Source organism: Cottoperca gobio, chromosome 8 (assembly GCF_900634415.1).
Source record: "Cottoperca gobio chromosome 8, fCotGob3.1, whole genome shotgun sequence".
NCBI classification, from domain to species: domain Eukaryota; kingdom Metazoa; phylum Chordata; class Actinopteri; order Perciformes; family Bovichtidae; genus Cottoperca; species Cottoperca gobio.
Window position 1 is genome coordinate 12,496,892 of NC_041362.1, and position 21,308 is coordinate 12,518,199.

Genomic DNA, 21,308 nt, shown 5'->3' on the forward strand with positions numbered 1-21,308 from the left:
TGACCTTTAAATGGGACAAATGTAACTTACTTTCCTACTGACTTCTGCCATTAGAATATGGATAGAATAAAGAAAACTAGATACTTTATGTGTGTACGTTGCATCATGTTGTAACTTTTTTATTTCATAATCAAGAAGAGGTACAGAGGTGTTCCTAACAATCCTAGTTATGATGGTGTTATTAATATTACAGTATATACATATATACTTGAAAGTAAATTGATGGTGATACTGAAACATATCATGGATTAGTATATTTTCACCAAAAGTGTGATGTAACATGAATGATATCTAAAGAAGTAATCAAAGTATACTACACAGTTTATCAGAGGTGGACACACACTGATACAATTGACAGGAGCCAAAGGTGAACGGACAGCCTACCTGATGCAACCCTGTGTAATCTGTTTTCTGAAAATGTAATACCATTGTAATGTGTAATTTGACCCTTCCAGACACAAACCCGATGTCTGTCATTCTCATAGGGTTTACATCATTGTTAAACTCTTACTCGTTTGGCAGCTCTTATTGGGCAATTTAAGAAATCTAAATAATTCTGCAGCCTGATGCTAAATTCTTTCTTATTGCTAACAGGCATTATTGCTGTTAGTGTAAAATGAATTCTGATCATTTCCTTCTCCTTTATTTGGATTAGAACATGCTGGTTTTAGTTATCAATTTATGTCAAACTATTTTTAAATTTATGATAAGCCTATTACCTATGAAGCTTGGCTGGTCAGTGATGATTTCACAGATTAACATTTGTTTCAGGAACAGGTAAATATACATTTGAATGATGATAGCAAACTGTTATTGCGTTGATAATGAGTAATTAGTAGTACTTTTTACAGAAGTATTGCACTCTGATTGCACCATTGCACAAACATTACCCGCCCTGCTGCTCTGAGAGGGACTGGTCCACCTTGTAATTATATGAACAACCCCCTCACTGGTATTGGTACACAGCTAACATATTCACATTTCCTTTCATATCATTGGTAAATACGAAGTAATAAGGCATGTACACACTCTCCCACACCTCCTTTATTAATATTGATAAGATGGTGTTGGCTATTTTATTTTTAAATGGCTTGAGTGCAAACTGACAGTATATAAATAAGCAGCACGTTATTGTAACGTTAGCTTAAGTGCGGTGATACCGTTTGCCTTAACTGCCTTATCTGTAGCTAAGATAACGGACGTTAGCGTCAGTAGCTTGCGGTGTACTTGCTAGCGTGTATGTGTATGCGGTTGCCAGCCGTCATCACAACAATCGGGACAGGTTGAAATTTATCACTGCAAGGCTGGCATAAAAATGGCATCAATAGCAGCGGCGCATGAGCCATGTATAAGCCCAGGCTCCATACCGCTGGCTGATGCTTTAGTCCCCGCGAGTATATTTGCTCCGGACCGGGGAGGATGCGAGGACGATGCCGGGGACGAGTGCTTCGATGACGGGGACATGTTCAACTGCGAGCCCGAGGACCGTGCGGTTGACTTCACCAACAAGGTAAAGCTAGGCCACAGTTAGCTAACGTTAGCTGCCCACTGGGAATGAATGAAACAAATTATGTGTTTCTTGTATATACTACTATGTAATTACCGAACACCGTGTTGCTCCAAACTGCAACTGCTGAGTGCCCTTAGTACCAACCATTATACAAGACTGACTTTCTGGACTCAAGGTAACGTTATTGCTTTTGCTGACGTTAAATAGCTAGCTGAGGCTAACGTTAGCCCCAGCTGATGCTTGAGTGTGTAACCTAACCTAACGTTAGCTTCAGTCCAAGCACATTTCATTGCACCATATGCAACCACAACATGTCTATCACAAACCATATCTGGTGAAACTGCCACTGTTTAAAGCAAGGCAGAGCAACGTGAAAGACTATGTTGTCAAATAAACCATAACATTGACTTGGCGTGGTGTGTTAACCCAATTCAAACACACATGCAGATGAAATACAGAACTACAGGATAATGGTCAGGCTTGCCTGCTGGACCATTACTAGCTAAATGCCTTTACAATACGAAAGAATAGAGCATCAGCCTGCAGATCTATTATAAGGAGAAGGTTAGCTATTAAGTATTCAGACCTGTCAAATGAGTTCTACATTGATGTAAGCCTGTATGAGAGTGACAGCAATCAGGTTTCGGTCTGTAAGGGTCAAATTACACATTACAATGGTGTTACTTTTCCTATCAGCAGATTGCACAGGGTTGCATCAGGAATGCAGTCTCTTCTTTATTTGGCTTGTGTCCATTTGATCGGTTTGTGTCTGCCTCTCATAGCTGTGTAGTATACTTTGATTTACTTCTGTAGATATTAATTATGTTACATCACACTTTTGGCACAATGATACTGAACCACGATAAGCTCAATGTGATTATACATGTATAGCTTTTGTTTTAGTATATACTGTAATATTAATAACACCTTCATAACCAGGATTTCCAAGGACACCTCTGTACCCTTTATTTTATTAGTGAAATTAAAAAGTTATAGCATGATGCAACATTCACATGTTAAGTTAATAGTTTTTTTTTATTGTAGCCATAATCTAATGCCAATAGTTAGAATTAAGTGGCTGTGAGCAGTGCTTTAGGCTGTATTTTACTTGTTTTACTAACCTAATCTTAGTCAGTCAATATTACTTTGTTCATATGTAACTTTGAGGTGTTTCATGGGAAGAGAGACAGCTGTGTTTGTGTGTGGAGAGCAGCTTTTGAACCTGCCATTCCCTCTTGGTTTACTTTTTTACTATCAGTAGCCAATTTCCTCTGTGTTTCCTTCTTCTCTCCCTCATGCACAAACCCCATAGCTGGCACTTGTTAGCCCAAATGGAGAGCAGTATGATTCATTACTCCGCCAGCTACGGGACAGGATGGAAGAGGGATGCGGGGAGACAATTTATGTGGTTGGGATGGGCTCAGGTGAGAAAAACAAAACACCTTTTATTTTTCAGTCAATGTGTACCAAAGCAGTTTATAAAACCTGCACAAATCGTAGGGTCCGCTTGTGAAAACGTGTACTTGTTTTTCTCCCTCCATCTTTCTGTCGTAGATGGTGGTGACTGGGGTCTGGATGAGAAGGATATGGATGCCTCAGCAGCCACAGTGCGCTCTATGTGTGAGCAAGTGGATGCTGACCTTATTACACTCCGGGAGCGCAGCGAGGCTGCCGGTTTGGTACGTGATTATCTGATCCGCCGGCGTGTGGGTGAGCTGGACTTCTTGGAGGTCAGGTGAGTGGTCAGAGATCAGAATAAAAAGAGGACATGATTACAATCCAGTAATAGATCCCACTCACAATACCTACGCTACCATGATATTACCTTTTGCCTTCCTTGTACAGTGTTGTTGATATTTTGATACCGAGACTCCTCTGTCCCTCAGGGTTGCAGTCGTGGGTAACGTGGATGCTGGTAAGAGTACTCTGCTGGGAGTGTTAACGCACGGAGAGCTGGACAATGGCAGGGGCTTTGCCCGCCAGAAGCTCTTCAGACACAAACACGAGATGGAGAGTGGCAGGACCAGCAGCGTGGGAAACGATATCCTGGGCTTTGACCAGGAGGGACAGGTGAGGGCTGGAGGTGTGGCAGAGAAGCTTCTGAAAGACTAGTTGTTAAAGCATTACAGTTATAGTTAATGTGATTGAGTTGTGTGCCACACAATGAGGTTTTCAAATATATTGACATTCTGAATGAAATATTGACAGTAACTAGAGAAGTTAAGCACGTTTGGATAAGAGCTGAAGGAGTAAACATTCAGCACAAGGCATTAGACATACAGTAGATATGACCTTATTGTGAAGCACCACACAGAGGTGGACACAGTGTGAATGATATGGCTATAATCGCCCATCTGTCTGCCCCCAGGTGGTGAACAAGCCAGACAGTCATGGAGGGAGCCTGGACTGGACCAAAATATGTGAGAAGTCCTCCAAGGTCATTACCTTCATAGACCTCGCTGGCCATGAGAAATACCTCAAGACCACCGTGTTTGGGATGACCGGACATCTGCCTGACTTCTGCATGCTCATGGTGAGAAGGGGGGCTCAGGAGGGAGGAGTGTGATAATTTAAGTGTGTGTGTGTGTGTGTGTGTGTGTGTGTGTGTGTGTGTGTGTGTGTGTGTGTGTGTGTGTGTGTGTGTGTGTGTGTGTGTGTGTGTGTGTGGGCTATAGGAAATTGGCATTATGCTGGTAAATATTGTGAATCTATAAAAACAAACAAAAAAACCGATTGAAATACCTGCCATCATGTATTGTTTATATCTATTTATATCTATGGACTTGCTGTGAAACATTCCACATTTGGATTAAACCATTATCTTTTTTTTTTTTACTTACCCAAATGTAAAATGAGTCCTGTCTACAGTGTCCACAATGTACAACAAATCTTTTTCCCTGTTTCTTTTATTAAAATATAGACAAAGATTTTTCTCTCTCCCTGCCTTGCCAGGTGGGCAGTAATGCAGGTATCGTAGGGATGACCAAAGAGCACCTGGGCCTGGCCTTAGCCCTGAATGTGCCCGTGTTTGTAGTCGTAACCAAGATAGACATGTGTCCGGCCAACATCCTGCAAGGTCAGCCTCTTAACTACATTTCTCTCTTACATTTGAAAACACTAGGTAACAATAGGAAGAGCTAAATGAGTGCATGTCAATATGTTGTTACCTTTTTCTGAAATGGCTCAAAGTAGCACCATGTGTTGATGTGTTTTACTGTAATTTGTCATTCAGTGCCGGGACTGCACACAACCGGACATTACACAGTTAAGCTAAATTCTTGTGGTGTTGCTATCCTTACAACAGAGACATTGAAGCTGCTCCAGAGGCTACTGAAGTCGCCCGGCTGTAGGAAGATACCCGTCCTGGTACAGAACAAGGACGACGTCATTGTCACGGCTTCAAACTTCAGTTCGGAGAGGTACGACGTCTGTCCCAGTCAGATTTGAGTCAGTAAGAGTGAATTTTATTTTATTTTATAACCTGTGTGTGTTGTACATCCCCCCCCCCCTCCTCCACAGGATGTGTCCCATCTTTCAGATCTCCAATGTAAGCGGAGAGAACATGGAGCTGCTCAAGATGTTTCTCAACCTGCTCTCTTCCCGGACCTCCTACAGAGACGACCAGCCCGCGGAGTTTCAGATAGACGACACCTACTCTGTACCGGTACTCTGACCAGTGTCATATCACAAAATACATTGTACTGTGTGAATTATGTAAGTGAGGAATATCATGTTACAGGTACAAAGCTCACACATTACACAGGACAGCCCCTACCAAATGCCATCTAAACCACCAGTTGTGTTCTGTTTATGCCTCAGGGAGTGGGAACAGTGGTATCAGGGACTACTTTACGTGGACTCATACGTCTGAACGATACAATGCTCCTAGGGCCGGACCCCTTAGGCAGCTTCATCCCCATTGCCGTCAAATCAATCCACCGCAAGAGAATGCCCTGTGAAGGAGGTGAGAGGTGGCCAGACTGCCTCCTTTGCTCTCAAAAAGGTAGGAGGACAAATATGTCTCACAGCAGCCCCTAGGGGGAACGTTTGGGACTGCATCTAGTATTTGTGTTGTTATTGGAGAATGTTCTGGATAGCTAGCAAGGTCACATGTATTATTATTTCATCTTCACACCACTATTAGCTAATACATATAATCTTGAGAAGAATAGACATTTCTTTGACTTTGCCTGTCTGGTTCTTCCGTCGTCTTTACATTTCCCATCACACGACTCTTTGTATAGATCAAGCGTTCGTCAATAAGGAAAGGCATGGTGATGGTCGCCCCGAGGCTGTGCCCACAGGCCACTTGGGAGTTTGAGGCTGAGATCCTGGTACTGCATCATCCCACTACGATATCCCCCCGATACCAGGCCATGGGTGGGTAGCAATGACGCGGGAAAGTGTCGAGGAGTTGTGGGGGGGGGGGGGGGGGAAGTGCATGATCAGCTTTATGTTATTGACTGAACATTTGAGTGCCTTGAAGAGTTGTAGCCAATATTTAAGTATGTGTGGATTGGTTTTAATGACTAGATGTTATTAAAGTAATAGAATATTTTAGTGCCTTTGCGATACTGAAACTCAATACTTTTTTTCATTTTCCTTATCCAATCACTTTTCTGTCCTCCCCCACCACTCAGTCCACTGTGGCAGCATAAGGCAGACAGCCACCATCTTGTCTATGAACAGAGACTGCTTACGAACAGGGGACAAGGCTTCAGTCCACTTCCGCTTCATCAAAACCCCTGAGTACCTGCACTGCGACCAGAGGCTGGTGTTCCGGGAGGGACGCACCAAGGCTGTGGGAACCATCACTAAGGTAACTCGGCCTCCTGGAGGACCAAGGACTCACGCTTACACTGGGATATGAGTAACTTGATGGGGGCTCAGGAGTGACAAATTAAAAGTTCAAAGATATTTTCCCCCATTATATATATATTATATATAGCGATGGAATGGAATAAGTTTCAGGACAATATCCGCAATGCTGACGGACCATTCCTTTATTACATTTATCAAGAATTTCCATTTACACAGACGACTATAACCATCAGTTATTTTCAGTCAGCATTTAAGAGTAGATTAAAGAAAAACAATATTTCCTTGTATAAGAGCAAAACATTTGTAGAAATGACTAATAAGTGCAGGACATGATTTAAATGAAAAGAAATGGCTTCATTATAATGACTTATCCTGCTCCCAGAGCTTCAGGCTGAGAAAGGTAGAATTAGCAGTTTTAATGAACTGGTTATTTTCTATATCTTGATGAGACTCAAATATTCTTTTCAGCTGTTGCAATCCACAAATAATTTACCCTCAAATTCCAAACCTCCACAAATCAAAATGCAGTCTACAAAGAAGGCACCGCTGCGAAAAGAGGACGGCACCATGGCAGCCGTTGACGATGTAGCAACGATAGCACAGTCAGCGGGCACAAATGCAACACAGCCGGTGAGACATGCTACTTTATGAAATGCTTTTTTAATGTGGTAGAGATCTTCTAGTTTCTTTAGATGTCCAGCCTCTTACTGTGTACTTGCCCTAACACTGCTGCTCTGTTCTAACTTGTTAACTGCTCTGTGTCCTCCTCCCTTTTGTTTCTTTTTTCCTGCTGATTTTACTCCACCACTCAATACATCCGGCTCTGATTTTTGTCTCATTTCATCCTAAACCTTTAACTGTGCCATGCCACATCACTCCTTCACTCTCTCCTTTGCTTGCGTGGCTGCCTTCTGAAAAAAAAGGGAGAGGGAGATGAAGACCCTCAGATAAAGGAGGGCAACAAAGAGAACAAGGTAAAATGGGTCGATTCAAAACAAACAAGAACACTAGAGAACCTGAAAAAGGGGCGATGGTGTTTTACTGAAGCAAGATGGTCGAGTTCATAGCCTGGAGAACTTTATACATTTTGAGTAACTACGTTTTCGGGTCATGGAGGTTCCTTATCAAGTGTTTCGTTATCTCTCCCTTGCAGCCAAAGTCTGGAGGAGGTGGAAGGCGACGCGGTGGCCAGAGGCACAAAGGAAAAAGCCAGAACAGCAGCACCAACTCCACAGCAGCTCCCTCCTCATCAGGAATAGGAGGGTCCTGAACTGCCCCCCCTCCTCCACCTCCACCCTTGTAAACCTCTCTCTCTAATATCACTCCACCAAGTGTCTTCATTCCACAAACCATAAAAGGATACAGATGTTTGGAGCAAGACACTCTCCTCAGTCTTATCACTCCTTGCCTTTTTACACCAAGTCATAGTTTTTATTTATTTTTTAAAAAGGGAACACAAAGGGGGGAATGTTCCTTAATGCATTTTAACGTCAGCTGCCTTTTGCTATTTTTGAATGGTTTGGGTGATGGAAAGCAGTGTGGTCTTTGAGGTAAGCCTCACTCAGGATGATTTATTTAATTTGATCCATATTTTGTGTGTCTATGAAATGTACAATTCAGTCCTCTGGCTTGATGTCAGTGGCAGGGAAAGGGGGCTAAATCCGAAAAACAAGGGTCCAGCATCAATATGAGCAGCTATTCGTGAAACTTCCCCATGCATTCCCTGTGTATTTGCAATGAAAAACAATGTACTATTTATACTGCGTATGTAAATTAGCTGTTAGTTGTGCTCAGATTGGAAAGATTCCATTGTACAAAATGTATGCAAATCATAAACGAATGTAGCAGAGGGCACAGTGATTTCAAATTCTAGATATATGGAAAATATAAGCTTTTAACATTTTATAATTGTCAGTTATTTATTTGGCATACATGCAGAAGATTCACTCTTTGATGGTCTTCGATCTTTCAACCTACTCTCACTTGCACTCTTCAGATTCAGTAGTATCTATCATGCTTCCACCGTCAGTCAGCCATGTTACAAACCTTATACAAATAGTGTTAGTACAAACAAATACAGCACATAATCTCGTCACTCCAGTAGTTGCTCATGATTATAAAGACATGCAGTACTTGCAGTGCTACTTGTAACTTCAGTACCCTATGCGTTATGGCCTGTTGCTGTTAACATGTTGTGACATTTTAAAACACACTTTGCCGCAAAAAAAAAAAAAGAATGACCATCAATAAACAGGCTTTACTGAACTTTTCAACAGTGTTGCTTTTTCTCTGTGCAATTTTCCTCAAAATACATATTAAAAATGTTGATACTATGCATTTCATTTGTTAGAGTGAAAAAATACAGATGTATGGGTTTCCAATATGTTTATAATGTTATTTTTCCACAATATACGGCAATCTATTAAGTTTAGGAGCGTTGTGAAGTCATCAGTTCCATGTTCCTGGTGGAAAGGTGCAACTATTGGCTGGATTGTCCGAGTACACATCAGACACATTGTTGTTGTTAGTTTGATTGTACATTTGACAATCACTATAATGTGATTTACACAGGCTACGCTACAATAGCTACAATCTTGAAATAACAATCAACCAACAATTTGAATAAATAAGCAAACAATTCGCGGTTTTGTCCCAGGTTGAATTGCTTTAACTTGCAAGAGCACATGTAGTCACAAGCAAAAACAGTGTGTTCACTTTATATACAAAATCAATACAAATGACTGTATAGGCTATGTAACATTTATTTACTATAGATTGTAACACAAAAAGTATTCATCTGCTTCATTTACATGATGTCATACAAGTGCAGACTCCACTACCACTGTTCAGGTAGCACACATACCCAGAATCTTGTATTACAATTGGAAAAGGCTTTACTTGGCATGTGCAACATTTAGTATTTAATGAAATATTTAGTGGAGTTCATGATATTGAGGTATGTAGCATTCCTCTAAAAAATATTTTGTAACTTTACAGCTCCATGTTTAGGAATGTTCTGTTTTGGTCTTAATATTTGGAAATCTACAGGCTAATGTGGCATTTAGGAGCAAGATCAAAGGCCCAGGGTTTGTCGAGGAGACGACCTGCTGCTGTGTTTTACAGACTAAACAACCGATGTAAGAGAGCGCACATCTCACTTCTGCACAGAACATGCACTCAGCTAGCTATGGAAAGCTGAATGGCCAGCAGTGAGTACAACAACAAAAATACGTACTGTTGGGACATACTGAGTGCTCCAGTTTCATGGGTACAGACTTTTCTGTACTACTGAGTGTTTTACTAGTGTATATAGTTTTCAACATGTAGTGCAATATCCTACACTGGGTCTGAATTAAAATAAAGTATGCACCTTAATGCACACACGCTTCAGAACATACAAACTGGTCGACCTCTGTCCAATGCTGAAAGGTGACGTGACAGAGTCTGTGAAGTACTCACTTACTGTAGCAGACAATGGTGTCTAATTGAGAACTGACAGTCTGTAAGAAACAGGTAAAGAGACATCAAATATACACAGACACGCAGGACGGCATAGGATTCAGTGGTGTTTTGCTGTGTGTGAGACTAGCCATCGATGTCCCAGCTGAAGAGATGATGTTTCACCAACATATCCTGCACTCCCTCTTTCAGAGGTCTCTGCTCGTTCTCCTGGAACAGACAAAGAAATGTGGAACGCTTTTACCTAAAGACCAAAATCAACACCAGGGAGGGCAGTTCCAGTACATTACCAGGTACACTTCTGACTAAACACCAATTTCAAAGTGATTTGCAGTTTGAACTGATAATAGGGGATTAACAATTGTAACTGGATGTCAGTACTGAACGGGCATACGCATCAGAAGCATGATGCTGAACCAGCACATCCATAACTTGGGCATTAACTAACTGCTTTGTGTGAGGATGCTGTGGTAATCTCCTTGACTCACATCTTTCTTGTCAGGTAGCTCACAGTCTTGGGAGAGGCTGAAGGCAAACTTTGATAGCACCCTGAGGAGACAACAGTAGACTGGTCATGGTTTGTTTTATTAGACAGATTATTTGTCCAGATTTCCTTTTTGTTTGTAAAGCCCTTTTTGAATATTAACAAACTACTGGATTATGTGTGGTAAATGTGGAAGACAGTGGCGATGCAGTACACTTAATATAGTCAGCGAACAACAGTTTTTCCAGAAGCTTATCCTATTGAGACATTCCTGGTTTGTTTAAACTTTCCGCTGTCTACCACTTTCCACCCTCTAGCTGAGGCTTTAATGGTTTCTAAATCTGAGATAAATAGAATCAAAGCAGGCTTTTAAAATGTTTCTTACCTGAGCTCACACTTTATCTGTACCCATCCAGGACTGCGCAGGAATGACCAAGGATGATACCATTTCTCTACAGCAGCCATGCTGGAGCACAACACCTCCAACCAAAGGTGCAGAACCTGCTCACTGGTGGGGGAGACGCATGTTTAGAACCAAACAGGCCGAGGGTGTGTATGTCATCTCATAATTTTATGGATTTGCATATTTTTAAGCCTGTGCTCCGTTACAGCAGGGGTGTCAAACTCATTTTTTTAGTTCACGGGCCACATGCAGCACAATTTGATCTCAAGTGGGCCGGACCAGTAACATCACAGCATAATAACCTGTAAATAACGACAACTCCAAAACTGTTCCTTCGGTTTAGTGCAAAAAAGTACATTCTGAAAATGTTCAAATGTAATGAACCATCTCAATATTATGCCTCAGTTTATCATTTACACATGTGCATTACAATTTACAGATTACAGTGCATCTACAAAGGCACAAAACATTTAGTGGAAACATTTGAAATGGCAGTTATTTTTATTGAAAAAGTGCAGTTAATGTCTCTGTCATTTTAATACTTTGCAAAGTCATCCCGCGGGCCAGATTGGGCCCTCTGGCGGGCTGGATTGGGCCCGCATGTTTGACACCCCTGATGTACAGAGTGTGATAATTTAAGTGCGTGTGTGTGTGTAAGAGAATATCAGTCTTAAGAACTCACTTTAGTCCGACGCAGGCAAGGGACCTAAACTTGACATCCATCTGAGCGTGTGCCGTGTCGTGGCTCATGTTGACCGACTGCACCGCCTGGGAAGAGCAGACAGAGGGCGCTCATGCACTTCCTGCTAACATTTATTCCTACAGGCTGAATTTACAGCCGTGGCTAGGTCTCACTAGACAAACACTACTTTCAAGAAACATCCTTATTGTTGGAATCTGCACATTAAGCTAAATAAAACACTTTATTATTACATTATTACTTACTCTGTATAGCAGCTCCTCTGGTGTTAGTACTTTTCCATCTTCGTCTAACCTGGTAAATACCGGAGGATAACAAGTTTTTTATCTTATAATGCTACAGGCGTACACACAAAGTGGATTCCTCATACCACTGCCAAAACACAGTTCAGTTCTTACTGACGGTAAACATCTCATTCGTTTCAAATCCCCAGTTTGCTTGGTTTTAAACCAGGTGTTATTATCCAAGCCTCACCTTCATGCAACTGAAAGTGCATCTAGAAGCTCCTGTGGGAAGTTTGGATCTAGTCCATAAAAACTTGCATGTGAATACGATCCCCTGTAGCCATTTAAAAAAGGGAATAAATCCCGACTAGCATAGACGAGTCGCATGCCTGCACAAGTGTGAGGCTGTTTATACAGAAGTATTTTAAATGATAGGGTTTGAGAGAGAGTTTGTAAATCAAGGTTTTAATATCATTTGGTTGTTAAATGAGACCCCAGTTACTTCAATTCATCAAGAACTTTTCTACATTTGTTGATTCAAGAATTCAAGGTAGCACGAGGCAAGTAATTGATGACTAATGGTAATCGTGTGGGTTAAGCATTCCTTGTTTACCTGTAGGTTTTACACAGCACCAGTCTGGAGTAGACAGAGTTGAAGTCTCTCTCTACCTCTCTGCTGGCCGCCTGAGAGAAGACAAGAAGACAAAGAATGATTAAGTCCTATGGTTAATTAGATACAACTGTGCAACATGGTGCCATTTAAAAATAAATAAAAAGCTCTCCTACCTCTTCTATGAATAACCAAGGATGACACGGCCCTCCCAGTATAGATGGCTTCTTGAGTCCGTGCTGAAAGATGGCCTTCAGGGCCGGACACAGCGTGCCCCTGGCCAGGTCGGTGACTGCCTCCGTCACAGAGTCATCACCTGCTAATGAGTACTGGGGACAGACGCACAAATCAAAAATCATTCTTTATGATACTAATAATCAGCAGGGGAAAGCGAGGAAACAAATGTCACATGGATTGAACATTCAAAGGATTGTCTGCTGGGAAAAGCAAAGTCAGCATAGAAACACTTGTGCCTTATTAAGGTGATAATTAACTGCTTCTGTACCTCTTTGCTTCTTTCATCTAGGATCTCCACAAACTTTGCTGGAAACCAACCTGTTACAAAGAGCCACATAAAATGTATGTCAAATGAACAGATAATAGAAAATAAATGATCCAGATGGCAACAGTGGGCGTTTATACTCAGGAAAAAGCACACGCACCTCGAAGGCCATTAAGCTCTCCAACCCAACAGTGTTCATCTTTCTGTGAGATGATCTGAAAGACAAACGATTTAAAAAACTAAAAACACATCAGTCTAAGATTCTGAGCTGATGTTTAATGTTTGGAAACAAGAAGAAGCAATGTTTTGTTTCTGCGAGTCTCTGTGCAAGCCATGACTCACAGTGATGATGTCATTCTTCCTAACCCCAGTTCGTCAGTCATCGTGTCGCTCAAAGTCCAGCAGAGCCTTTGCCCGTCTCCGCCGGTTGCGTGACACCACAAGAAAGTTTTCATGATCCCGCTGGTGGCTCTCCATGGAGTAGTCAGGAGTCAGCTCCTGGAGAGACAAGTTGGCAAAAGTCAGGTCATAATTACATTTAAAAGAATAAAAAAGGTATCTATAATGAAGGCTACGATTTGATGGTGTTATAATATTAAATTTTAGGACGAAAACACCTCTTATTTTGATTGGGTCATAATCCACAACAGGACATAAACTACACTGTTCCTGTGCAGCAGCGAGAACTCACAGTGCTGGAGTGCCGTGGGTCCAGACAGTGAAAGTGCTCTGCAGTTCGAGTTATGGCCTCTCGTAAGGCTGCCACCAACTCTGTCTGCTTAATGTTCTTGGATTTCAAGGCCTCTGCGTCATCGTCACCAAACAGAAGGGAGCTAAGGGTGGACTTCCTGCGCAGAGACTGTCTCCTCACCACCTGAACACATACAAACCCAAGATTATTATTATTATTAAAGAATATTCCCAAACAACATAACTGCAGTTTGCACAGGTAAACACAAAACGGGACATTTCTTGTTTAGTCAAAAATAAATAATATTTCCTCACATTAACTTTGCAAAGACTACGACTGACCTTGTTGAGATTAGTGTGGAGAGGAGTGTTGTTTCCATTGTTGAACTGCGCCTGTTCATTGAGGATGTAGGCTTGGTGCTTGTGCCGGTGGGCTTCCAGTGTTTCCTGGGATAGTGTCCCCGCTAGCCTCATAGCCTCCCCGAGAACTGCGGGCCCATCGCGCAGCTGGCTTGGCAAGTCCGACAGAGTATTAAAAATGGACGCAGAGTTCTCTGATGATACGAGCTCCTCCTCCTGGGGATGAGGAGTAAATGTCACAAGAATTAATACTCAACATATACAGTTTCTGTCAGTAGTAGAAGTAGCAGGGGAATAGTTGGCGTGGGATGGTTTCTGGCTGTTGGGGTGCGTCTGTTGGCAGTAACACATTGAATGAATAGAAACTGTCATCATCCAAGTAGGTTACCGACCACACGGATGACTGAAACAATAAAATAACTCTAGTAAGCATCTCAGCACAAAGTAAACCGATTTAGAGAGTCAAGACTCACAAATCAGGCAAATAGTGCAAATACCTTGATCTTGAGCATCCCTAGTGTAACCTGGAAGAGAACCAATGAGCCCTGGTAGAAGAGCAAGTCCCAGATCCTGAGGAGCAGACGGATGTCCACCACACTAGCAAATGATGTCAGGAACCAATGCAGTGTGATCAGCGACAACTCTGGATGTATAAGGAGGGGGGGGGGGGTTATTATTATTTTTTTATTAAATGCACAGCAGAAAGTTGGTGGGTTATCTAGTGTTTATTGAATATAATACCTATCCTTACCTATGTCATGCTCCTGCAGAAGACGGTCAAGGGCCGGCAGGTACTGAACAATGAGCTGGCGGAGAACCCTCTGGTCCGTTTGGACGCCCAGCAGAGTGGAGGAGAAGTAGGCTGGAGGAAGGAGGTCTTCGATCAGGGCACACATCATCCAAAGCACATCCTCCTCCTCAAGAAAGAGCAGCAGACAGGAAACCACCTGGGGGGGGGGGGGGGAATAAGAAGGTAAGAAGAAAGACGAGAGCAAAATATTTAAATGTGATGAAGGTGCTACAAGTGTGCGTGTGTGTATATAAGAGTGTAATATAGTCGTTTGTGGTGACAACAGGTTCTGTATAGACGTGTCCTCACCATGCCAGTGCCCTGACAGTACCCAATGTCTGGGTAGAGCCAGGCCAGGCCTCTCAGTACCCGTTTCAGCCTCGGCACTCCAACACTGGTCATGCTACTGAAACACGCATTGGTTGGCATCGTCCTCAACAGGTCCTTCTCTATCTGAGGGACAAAGGTGAACAAGGAACAATCACATTTTTAGATAGACACATGTTTTACAAACTGCATGTTGCAGATCTTTCTCAGAGATAGTGTAATGCTGCCACACGGCCAACATCATTTTCATTTGTAAACAATTGTACTTGATATAACAAGAGCACATGCCACCTGCTGCGCTCTCAGGTCATGGTTTGGTTACGTAGCTTTGGATTTTACCTGTTTAGATGTGCTGCTCTCATCATTGGAACTGTTCTTTATGATTTCTCTGTAAGAAATCTCAGAGGTCCTCTTCTTCTGCAGAGCCCCAGCCAGACGCATCCATAACTGTAGCATTCCAGTGACAATAAGTTTAACTTGACAGGCCATCATGAGCAGTATTTTTAGCCCACTTTAAAAATCAATGACACAAATAGTTCTCCCATGCTGAGCAAGTCTACCTACCTGTGGCCTCATGCTGTGCGGTATGCCACCTAGCACCAGGGAACGTAGACGCTCCGAGCGTGGGAGGACGGGATCAATGAGCTCCCAAGTCAGGTCACCCACCGTGTGGTTGTGGGTGAACTCCAGGTGGGCTTGCCAGCGCAATCGCTGCTGGGGGTCTTCCCGCTGGGGTGAGCCTTCAGTACCCAGCCAGGACCGGGGCTTCCCATCGTCTGAGTGAGAAAAGAGTAATATAGCAGGATAAGTAGTGTTTGTGTTCTCTGTAGTCATAATATTAACACAAGTAAACCCCATTCAAACTCTTGATTTGAGTGATGGGAAAATTATATCAAGTTCAATTGTAATGCAACCAAGCATAGGGACATATAAGGAAAGGGGACGCAGGCGAGTTAGGGGAAAGGTGTCTTGATAAGAGACAAGTGTTTAAATAACAAAAGGCAAAAATAGAACTCCCTTAATGGGAGACATACAATGTCCTGATAGCAGATTATACAAAAGAACCTCGTGTTTAAAGTGATGCAAAACATATCACTCCCCCAGGCAAGAAATAAAAAAGTTGCAGTCATAACTCTCAGGTCACATGTACTTCATTTGTGTACATAATGCAGCCACTTTGCCCAGACATGAAGATTTCCATTTTTCTGTTTTCTGACTGGGATTTTGTAGGAAAAATGGTGAGGACAGAAGAAGTGTGCACGTTTGTGCATGTGTCAATGTGACATTACCTTCAGTGTCCACTCTGAAGCCAAACTCATCATATTGGAGTTCAGGCTGTTCTGATGGTTCTTTCTGTAGAGACAAACATGCACTTCATTAGCAGAGAAGTGGTGACTGAAAGACTTTGGCTCAACAGCAGTCAGTGGCTTTATGTCAGGTACTACAACACATGTAGGACATTTAAAACACTGAAATGCTGTTAAAAACACATTCAGATTATATGCAGCCTATTTTAAAAACTCAGATTGAGACAGATTACACATTATGTGCAATAAACATTTCAGTGGAACTGCTCTTACAAACTGACAGCTGTCACAATAAAAAAAAGCTATATACACAATCTTACTCGCAAAAATGGACATGCAGAGGTTTTGTTCTTGATGCTGTGTAACATTTAAATGAGAGGGCAAAAAACACTGTTCAAAGAAATGACTGACGGCACATAAAAGAGGTCATTTTAAATAGACCCGATAACAAACCAACCAGGATTTTGATTCTGACATACAGTAAACCTCCAATAATTAATGCGCTCTGATACAGACTGAATGAATGAGGAAATAATAAGAGGGAGGAGAAACTCAAGGTTTGTTGAATAAAACCTGCCAGCTAGCAGGTTAGTTTCAGAGAGTTTAACTTACTTCTCCTTCTGGAACTGAAAGACCATAATTTATGCTTCACAAACTCAAGAGTTTTTACTAATCCCACTTTCTGGATCCCTGATGTCATTCTCAAGGACAAAGCTCTTGTTTTTATATTCAGTGCCTCTATGCAGATGCATCATAGCTTATCATGTTGTGTTCTGCTCTCGTTCCAAAATCGTCATACTCTTTTCATTCTCTATTTATTGTCACAAATTCCTACTGAAGGTTTGCACATAAACAACATATGGTCACATCCTCACTTGATGGTACTTGGCCAAAATGTCCTGGGGCCACATGCTTGGGGTGAGAGCAGAGAACGGCCCACCAGGGGCTGGTGTGTATGTACCTAAAAACAGACACGGATCATGAATTAGAAAAACTGGTACTTAAACAGAAAATATGAAAAAACACTATAGAGACATTTTGACAATAATATAATAAGGTTTAAACCACAAATGAGGTATCAAAATAATAAGGCATTCATTCATGCGATATAATTTAATAAGATTCACTCTTTAACAATTCATGTAATTACCACAACCCAAGGTCTGTGTGCATTTGTGGACATGAATAAGTCTACCCATCTTCAAAATGAATTTGTTTTGCAATTAAATCGATTCAAATATTTACCTGACATTTTATTGGTAGTAGAATAAATGGCTTCTATACGCAAATACGGCAGTCACTCTGGAAATAAGGTCAGCAGATGGTATCCACTCTGTAAAAAGGACAAACGGAGGAAGAAAAAAAGGTTAGGTGGTGAAATTCCAAGATTGTATCAACAGCGAAAGGGAAGAGTCCTGGAGAAAAACACTAAACCCCAAACAAAGTGCTCCGGATGTCAGTGCTCCATGTGTTTGTGGGTGAATGTGAGGCGTACTGTAGCACAGCTCTCGGACTAAAGGTTCTTTATAGTTGCTATCAGATTATAACATCTGGTTAGTGGGCATGAAGAATATTGTTGACTTTGTTGTTGCAGTGGCAATCCACCTAAGGCAGAGTAACATACTAAGTGATAGGCAATGTTAGAAATCCTTCTGATTAAGTCCATCATCTACTTTCCCCATCACTGATTTAACGTGATCACAGGGCATCTTCTCGGACCCTGCCTCTTTCCATAAACATCATTGCAGTTTTAAAAAGATTATGCAAGTATCTTTACAATGAATCCAGCTATCCCGCAACAAAGCATTGTTTCTTGAATTACTGAGGAGTGCAATTCAGAGCGTCTCCACAGTTACAGTAAGTAAGACAGGATGAGAAACAGAGAGAGAGGGACATTCATGTCTCTCTTCTCATGGCCGTATGACTGCTGTACTTACCTCAGGCTAATTGTTCTATTTTTAAAAACCGTACAAGTCCTGAGGCAAAATTAACAAAACATTCTGTGAGAATACTCAAAAGACCATTTACTTTTTTTTCTCCCCCATTTAGTGAAAAGCTTTATCTTTATAAGGATTTAATCTTATTTTTTTGTTAGTAAGGTCTTAGGCATCACAACAGTAGAAATCGTCTTAGATCAACACTCAAACTGTAGACCGGTTCTGATTATGGCTCTAAAACATAGGACGCTACATAGGTGGCCAACAGATGCTTGTTATTCTACTGGCTAGTTCATTATTAAAAAATCATGGACAGTCATTTTTATTTGTAAGGTTCTTGTAGTGCATGCTTTTATTCTTAGTTTTTATTGCATCATATCTCCTAAACTAGTTTTCTGGTAAGACGAACCCAATGGAAAGTGTCTCTCTACAATTCCAATGACAAAAAAACCAAACAATAACAAACACTTAAGTGCGTGTGTCCCTTTTTCATGTAAAGATATTTCAGCTCAGCCTGTTGGCCTACAGGCTATTATACATTTGAATGACCATTTCATAAAATTGTAACACATACATATTTGCTGCATATAAACAAATTAAAACTGAGCCAAATGATGCCCACGATGAATGTGCTGCTGTCCACATATGTTTGAGCACAAATCCTCTGATTATTGGATAAGTATTTAAATATTAATTTATTAAGTTTCTACGTCAATTAAGCTATTGAGTAAGGGGAGGGGAATTTGGATGTTAATAAAAAAAGACATCTTGCTTTCACGTTCATATTACAGTTAGTATCCTGAGATGGGATACAATTAGGAATGCAAGCACTGATAAACCACACAAACATACAACAACCGTAACCTGCAAAAAGAAAAAGTGAGGCTGCCCAGCATGCAAACACCCTGCCAAAATGATTCATTCCAGCAGCAGGCTTTCAGCATCTGAGGAGGGATTTAGGACTTAAGAGAGATGAGAAATCAATTTGAGGTTTGGAGGATGGCCAAGTACTTTCAGGCTAGCTCCGTCTGTAGCTCAGGAGAGTACTGGGATTTTGGAATGACTCCCTTACAAGAACACAAACAGTTTAAATCACCTGCCAAGAAAACCAAAACGAATAAGCCCTTCCTGCAAACTGTTGCCTATATTGACAATCTAACTGCAAAATTATGCTGCAGAAGGAAGCAAAAGTTTGACCTGAAACAATTAACAGACACATTTCTACCCTGGTGGACAATAAAGATGTATTGTATTTTATTACTTAATCAATCAATTAGTAAATCAACACAAATATAAAATCAGCAAATAAAAATGGCCACCAAAGGCTGCTTTTAACCTTAATTGAATATTTGAGGGTTCCTTAGCAACTTTTTCTTTAATGGGACGTTTACCATCTTACTCTGAACACCAGAACATCTTTTCTATTATTGGAGGTGCGGCTGTGCTCAACTGTGTTTGCACACAGTGGTCAACACCCTGCTGAAAGTAAAACAAAAGTAACATCCTGCTGTACAGACAGGGCACACACACACACACAACACACACACACACACACACACACACACACACACACACACACACACACACACACACACTTTTTATTTTTCCCTTGAGCGAGTTTGTGTCGCCCTGTTGGGCTGCCCTCGACACCTCCTCCAGCTGTCCCTTACAGTAACCACAACAATGGTGACTCATGTTCGCCTCTGTGAATACACCCACCTTCACAGCCATGTCCCTTTTATACACGCAAAACTCTTATATGTCAGAGATTTACCAGCAATAGTAATGATAAGCATTCCTCTGTATTCTTTTGCACACACACACAAGATGATAATTAGATATTGGAAAATACCCACTGCTTTCCAGGCAGTTTCGAGGTAAGGAAACGATTCTGCGTAGGAAATTAGCTTTATAAGAAGTTACAGCTCTTAAAGATGAGCAGTCTTTACAGACACACAGCTTTATTCATAACAAGCCATTTGATTACATATAGCAACAAGTAACTCTTCTGAATGTGGTATCCACACACACACACACACACACACACACACACACACACACACACACAAAACTATTACTTGAGGTGTTGACAGTTTTCTGCTTACTTGTATGCAAGTGTGTGTATACGCCATGTCAATATCGCATAGGAAGCATAATGTTCGATATTAAGCTAGCTGAATGAACGTTACGTCAAACGGTCCCCAGGTGACGTCAAAGGCAGTCAAAGACTATTAAATTACCAATATTTCAATGTTCAAAGGTAACACATTTGACCGACTACATTTTACGTGTATTTGCATATTCTTCTACACAAAACGTGCGGTACGATAATAAACCATGCCTATGAATTGATATAACTCCTAACATCCGTCTCAGTGACCAATGTAACGTTAATATATTCACTAATAGTTGTCAGCTGTTAGCCAAACATGCTACCTTTCGCTTTTAGCTAACAGTTACATGCAAATGAGGACAATAGCCTGCTAGCATAACTTACCGTGACATTATTCCAGTGAAAGCACAAGGTTATTGTTTGTGGCGAACGTGTCTTCTGTCGTAGGAAAGGAGGAAACGCCATATGCTATGGCATCATTCCTCTCGTGTTTGTGATTTCCCTGCGTGATGCACCTGCTAGCGAGGTGTAGCTCCGCTGTATCCTTACACCATTTAAGGTTTTCCTTTTCAATCCTGAGAAGTAGTTCCAGATCCCGGAACTACACTCATCACTGAAAATATCCTTCCGCAGAGGAATAGGTGACGTAGGCACACGACGTTTGTTTGTTCCATTCATTCATTCATTCATTTCCTCGTCATTTCGCTCATTCATTCCAGTGCCAGCACAAAACACCAACCAGACACAATAGTTACAAACAACAAAACACATTGTTGTGCAGGTCTGGGTCCATGCTGTGTTTAGTGTAGCCTATTTTATATATATTTTACATTTTATATTTTATATTCAATTACAAACACCTAATTTAATACTTTTTTGAGAGGATGTGTCTCTAATAAACTCGCAATAAGAGGAGAATAGCTGTATATATCATTTTGTTTTATGATCTTTAACATTTCATGGAAAGGTGTTTACTTGAAAGGTACATATATTATTGCGTGCCTTAATTCTAATAAATGTACGCTAATGATTCTGGCATACTTCCTTTTCTTAGCTCTAAGTTTGATCATA

General features: G+C 41.3%; 2 protein-coding genes across 2 annotated transcripts; one reads left to right on the forward strand and one right to left on the reverse strand.

Moving 5' to 3' along the window:
* The first annotated feature begins 1,026 nt into the window (after window positions 1-1,026).
* On the forward strand, window positions 1,027-8,565 carry gtpbp1 (GTP binding protein 1). Its single transcript, XM_029437433.1, is given in 15 exon segments — window positions 1,027-1,510; window positions 2,823-2,934; window positions 3,065-3,245; window positions 3,397-3,580; window positions 3,879-4,043; window positions 4,463-4,586; window positions 4,815-4,929; window positions 5,030-5,174; window positions 5,330-5,461; window positions 5,463-5,513; window positions 5,755-5,890; window positions 6,151-6,329; window positions 6,800-6,961; window positions 7,255-7,305; window positions 7,485-8,565. Coding segments are annotated over 15 exon segments (2,049 nt in total). The 5' UTR covers window positions 1,027-1,315; the 3' UTR covers window positions 7,602-8,565.
* Window positions 8,566-9,075: 510 nt separating this feature from the next.
* Window positions 9,076-20,802, reverse strand: sgsm3 (small G protein signaling modulator 3). The gene is given in 21 exon segments (XM_029437431.1): window positions 9,076-10,000; window positions 10,279-10,339; window positions 10,660-10,782; window positions 11,360-11,445; window positions 11,623-11,671; window positions 12,215-12,285; window positions 12,388-12,540; window positions 12,717-12,766; window positions 12,874-12,928; window positions 13,056-13,211; window positions 13,405-13,587; window positions 13,746-13,979; window positions 14,261-14,406; window positions 14,515-14,710; window positions 14,863-15,006; window positions 15,220-15,327; window positions 15,445-15,656; window positions 16,170-16,233; window positions 17,063-17,148; window positions 17,433-17,520; window positions 20,622-20,802. Coding segments are annotated over 20 exon segments (2,268 nt in total). The 5' UTR covers window positions 17,440-17,520; window positions 20,622-20,802; the 3' UTR covers window positions 9,076-9,916.
* Between the last annotated feature and the right edge of the window lie 506 nt (window positions 20,803-21,308).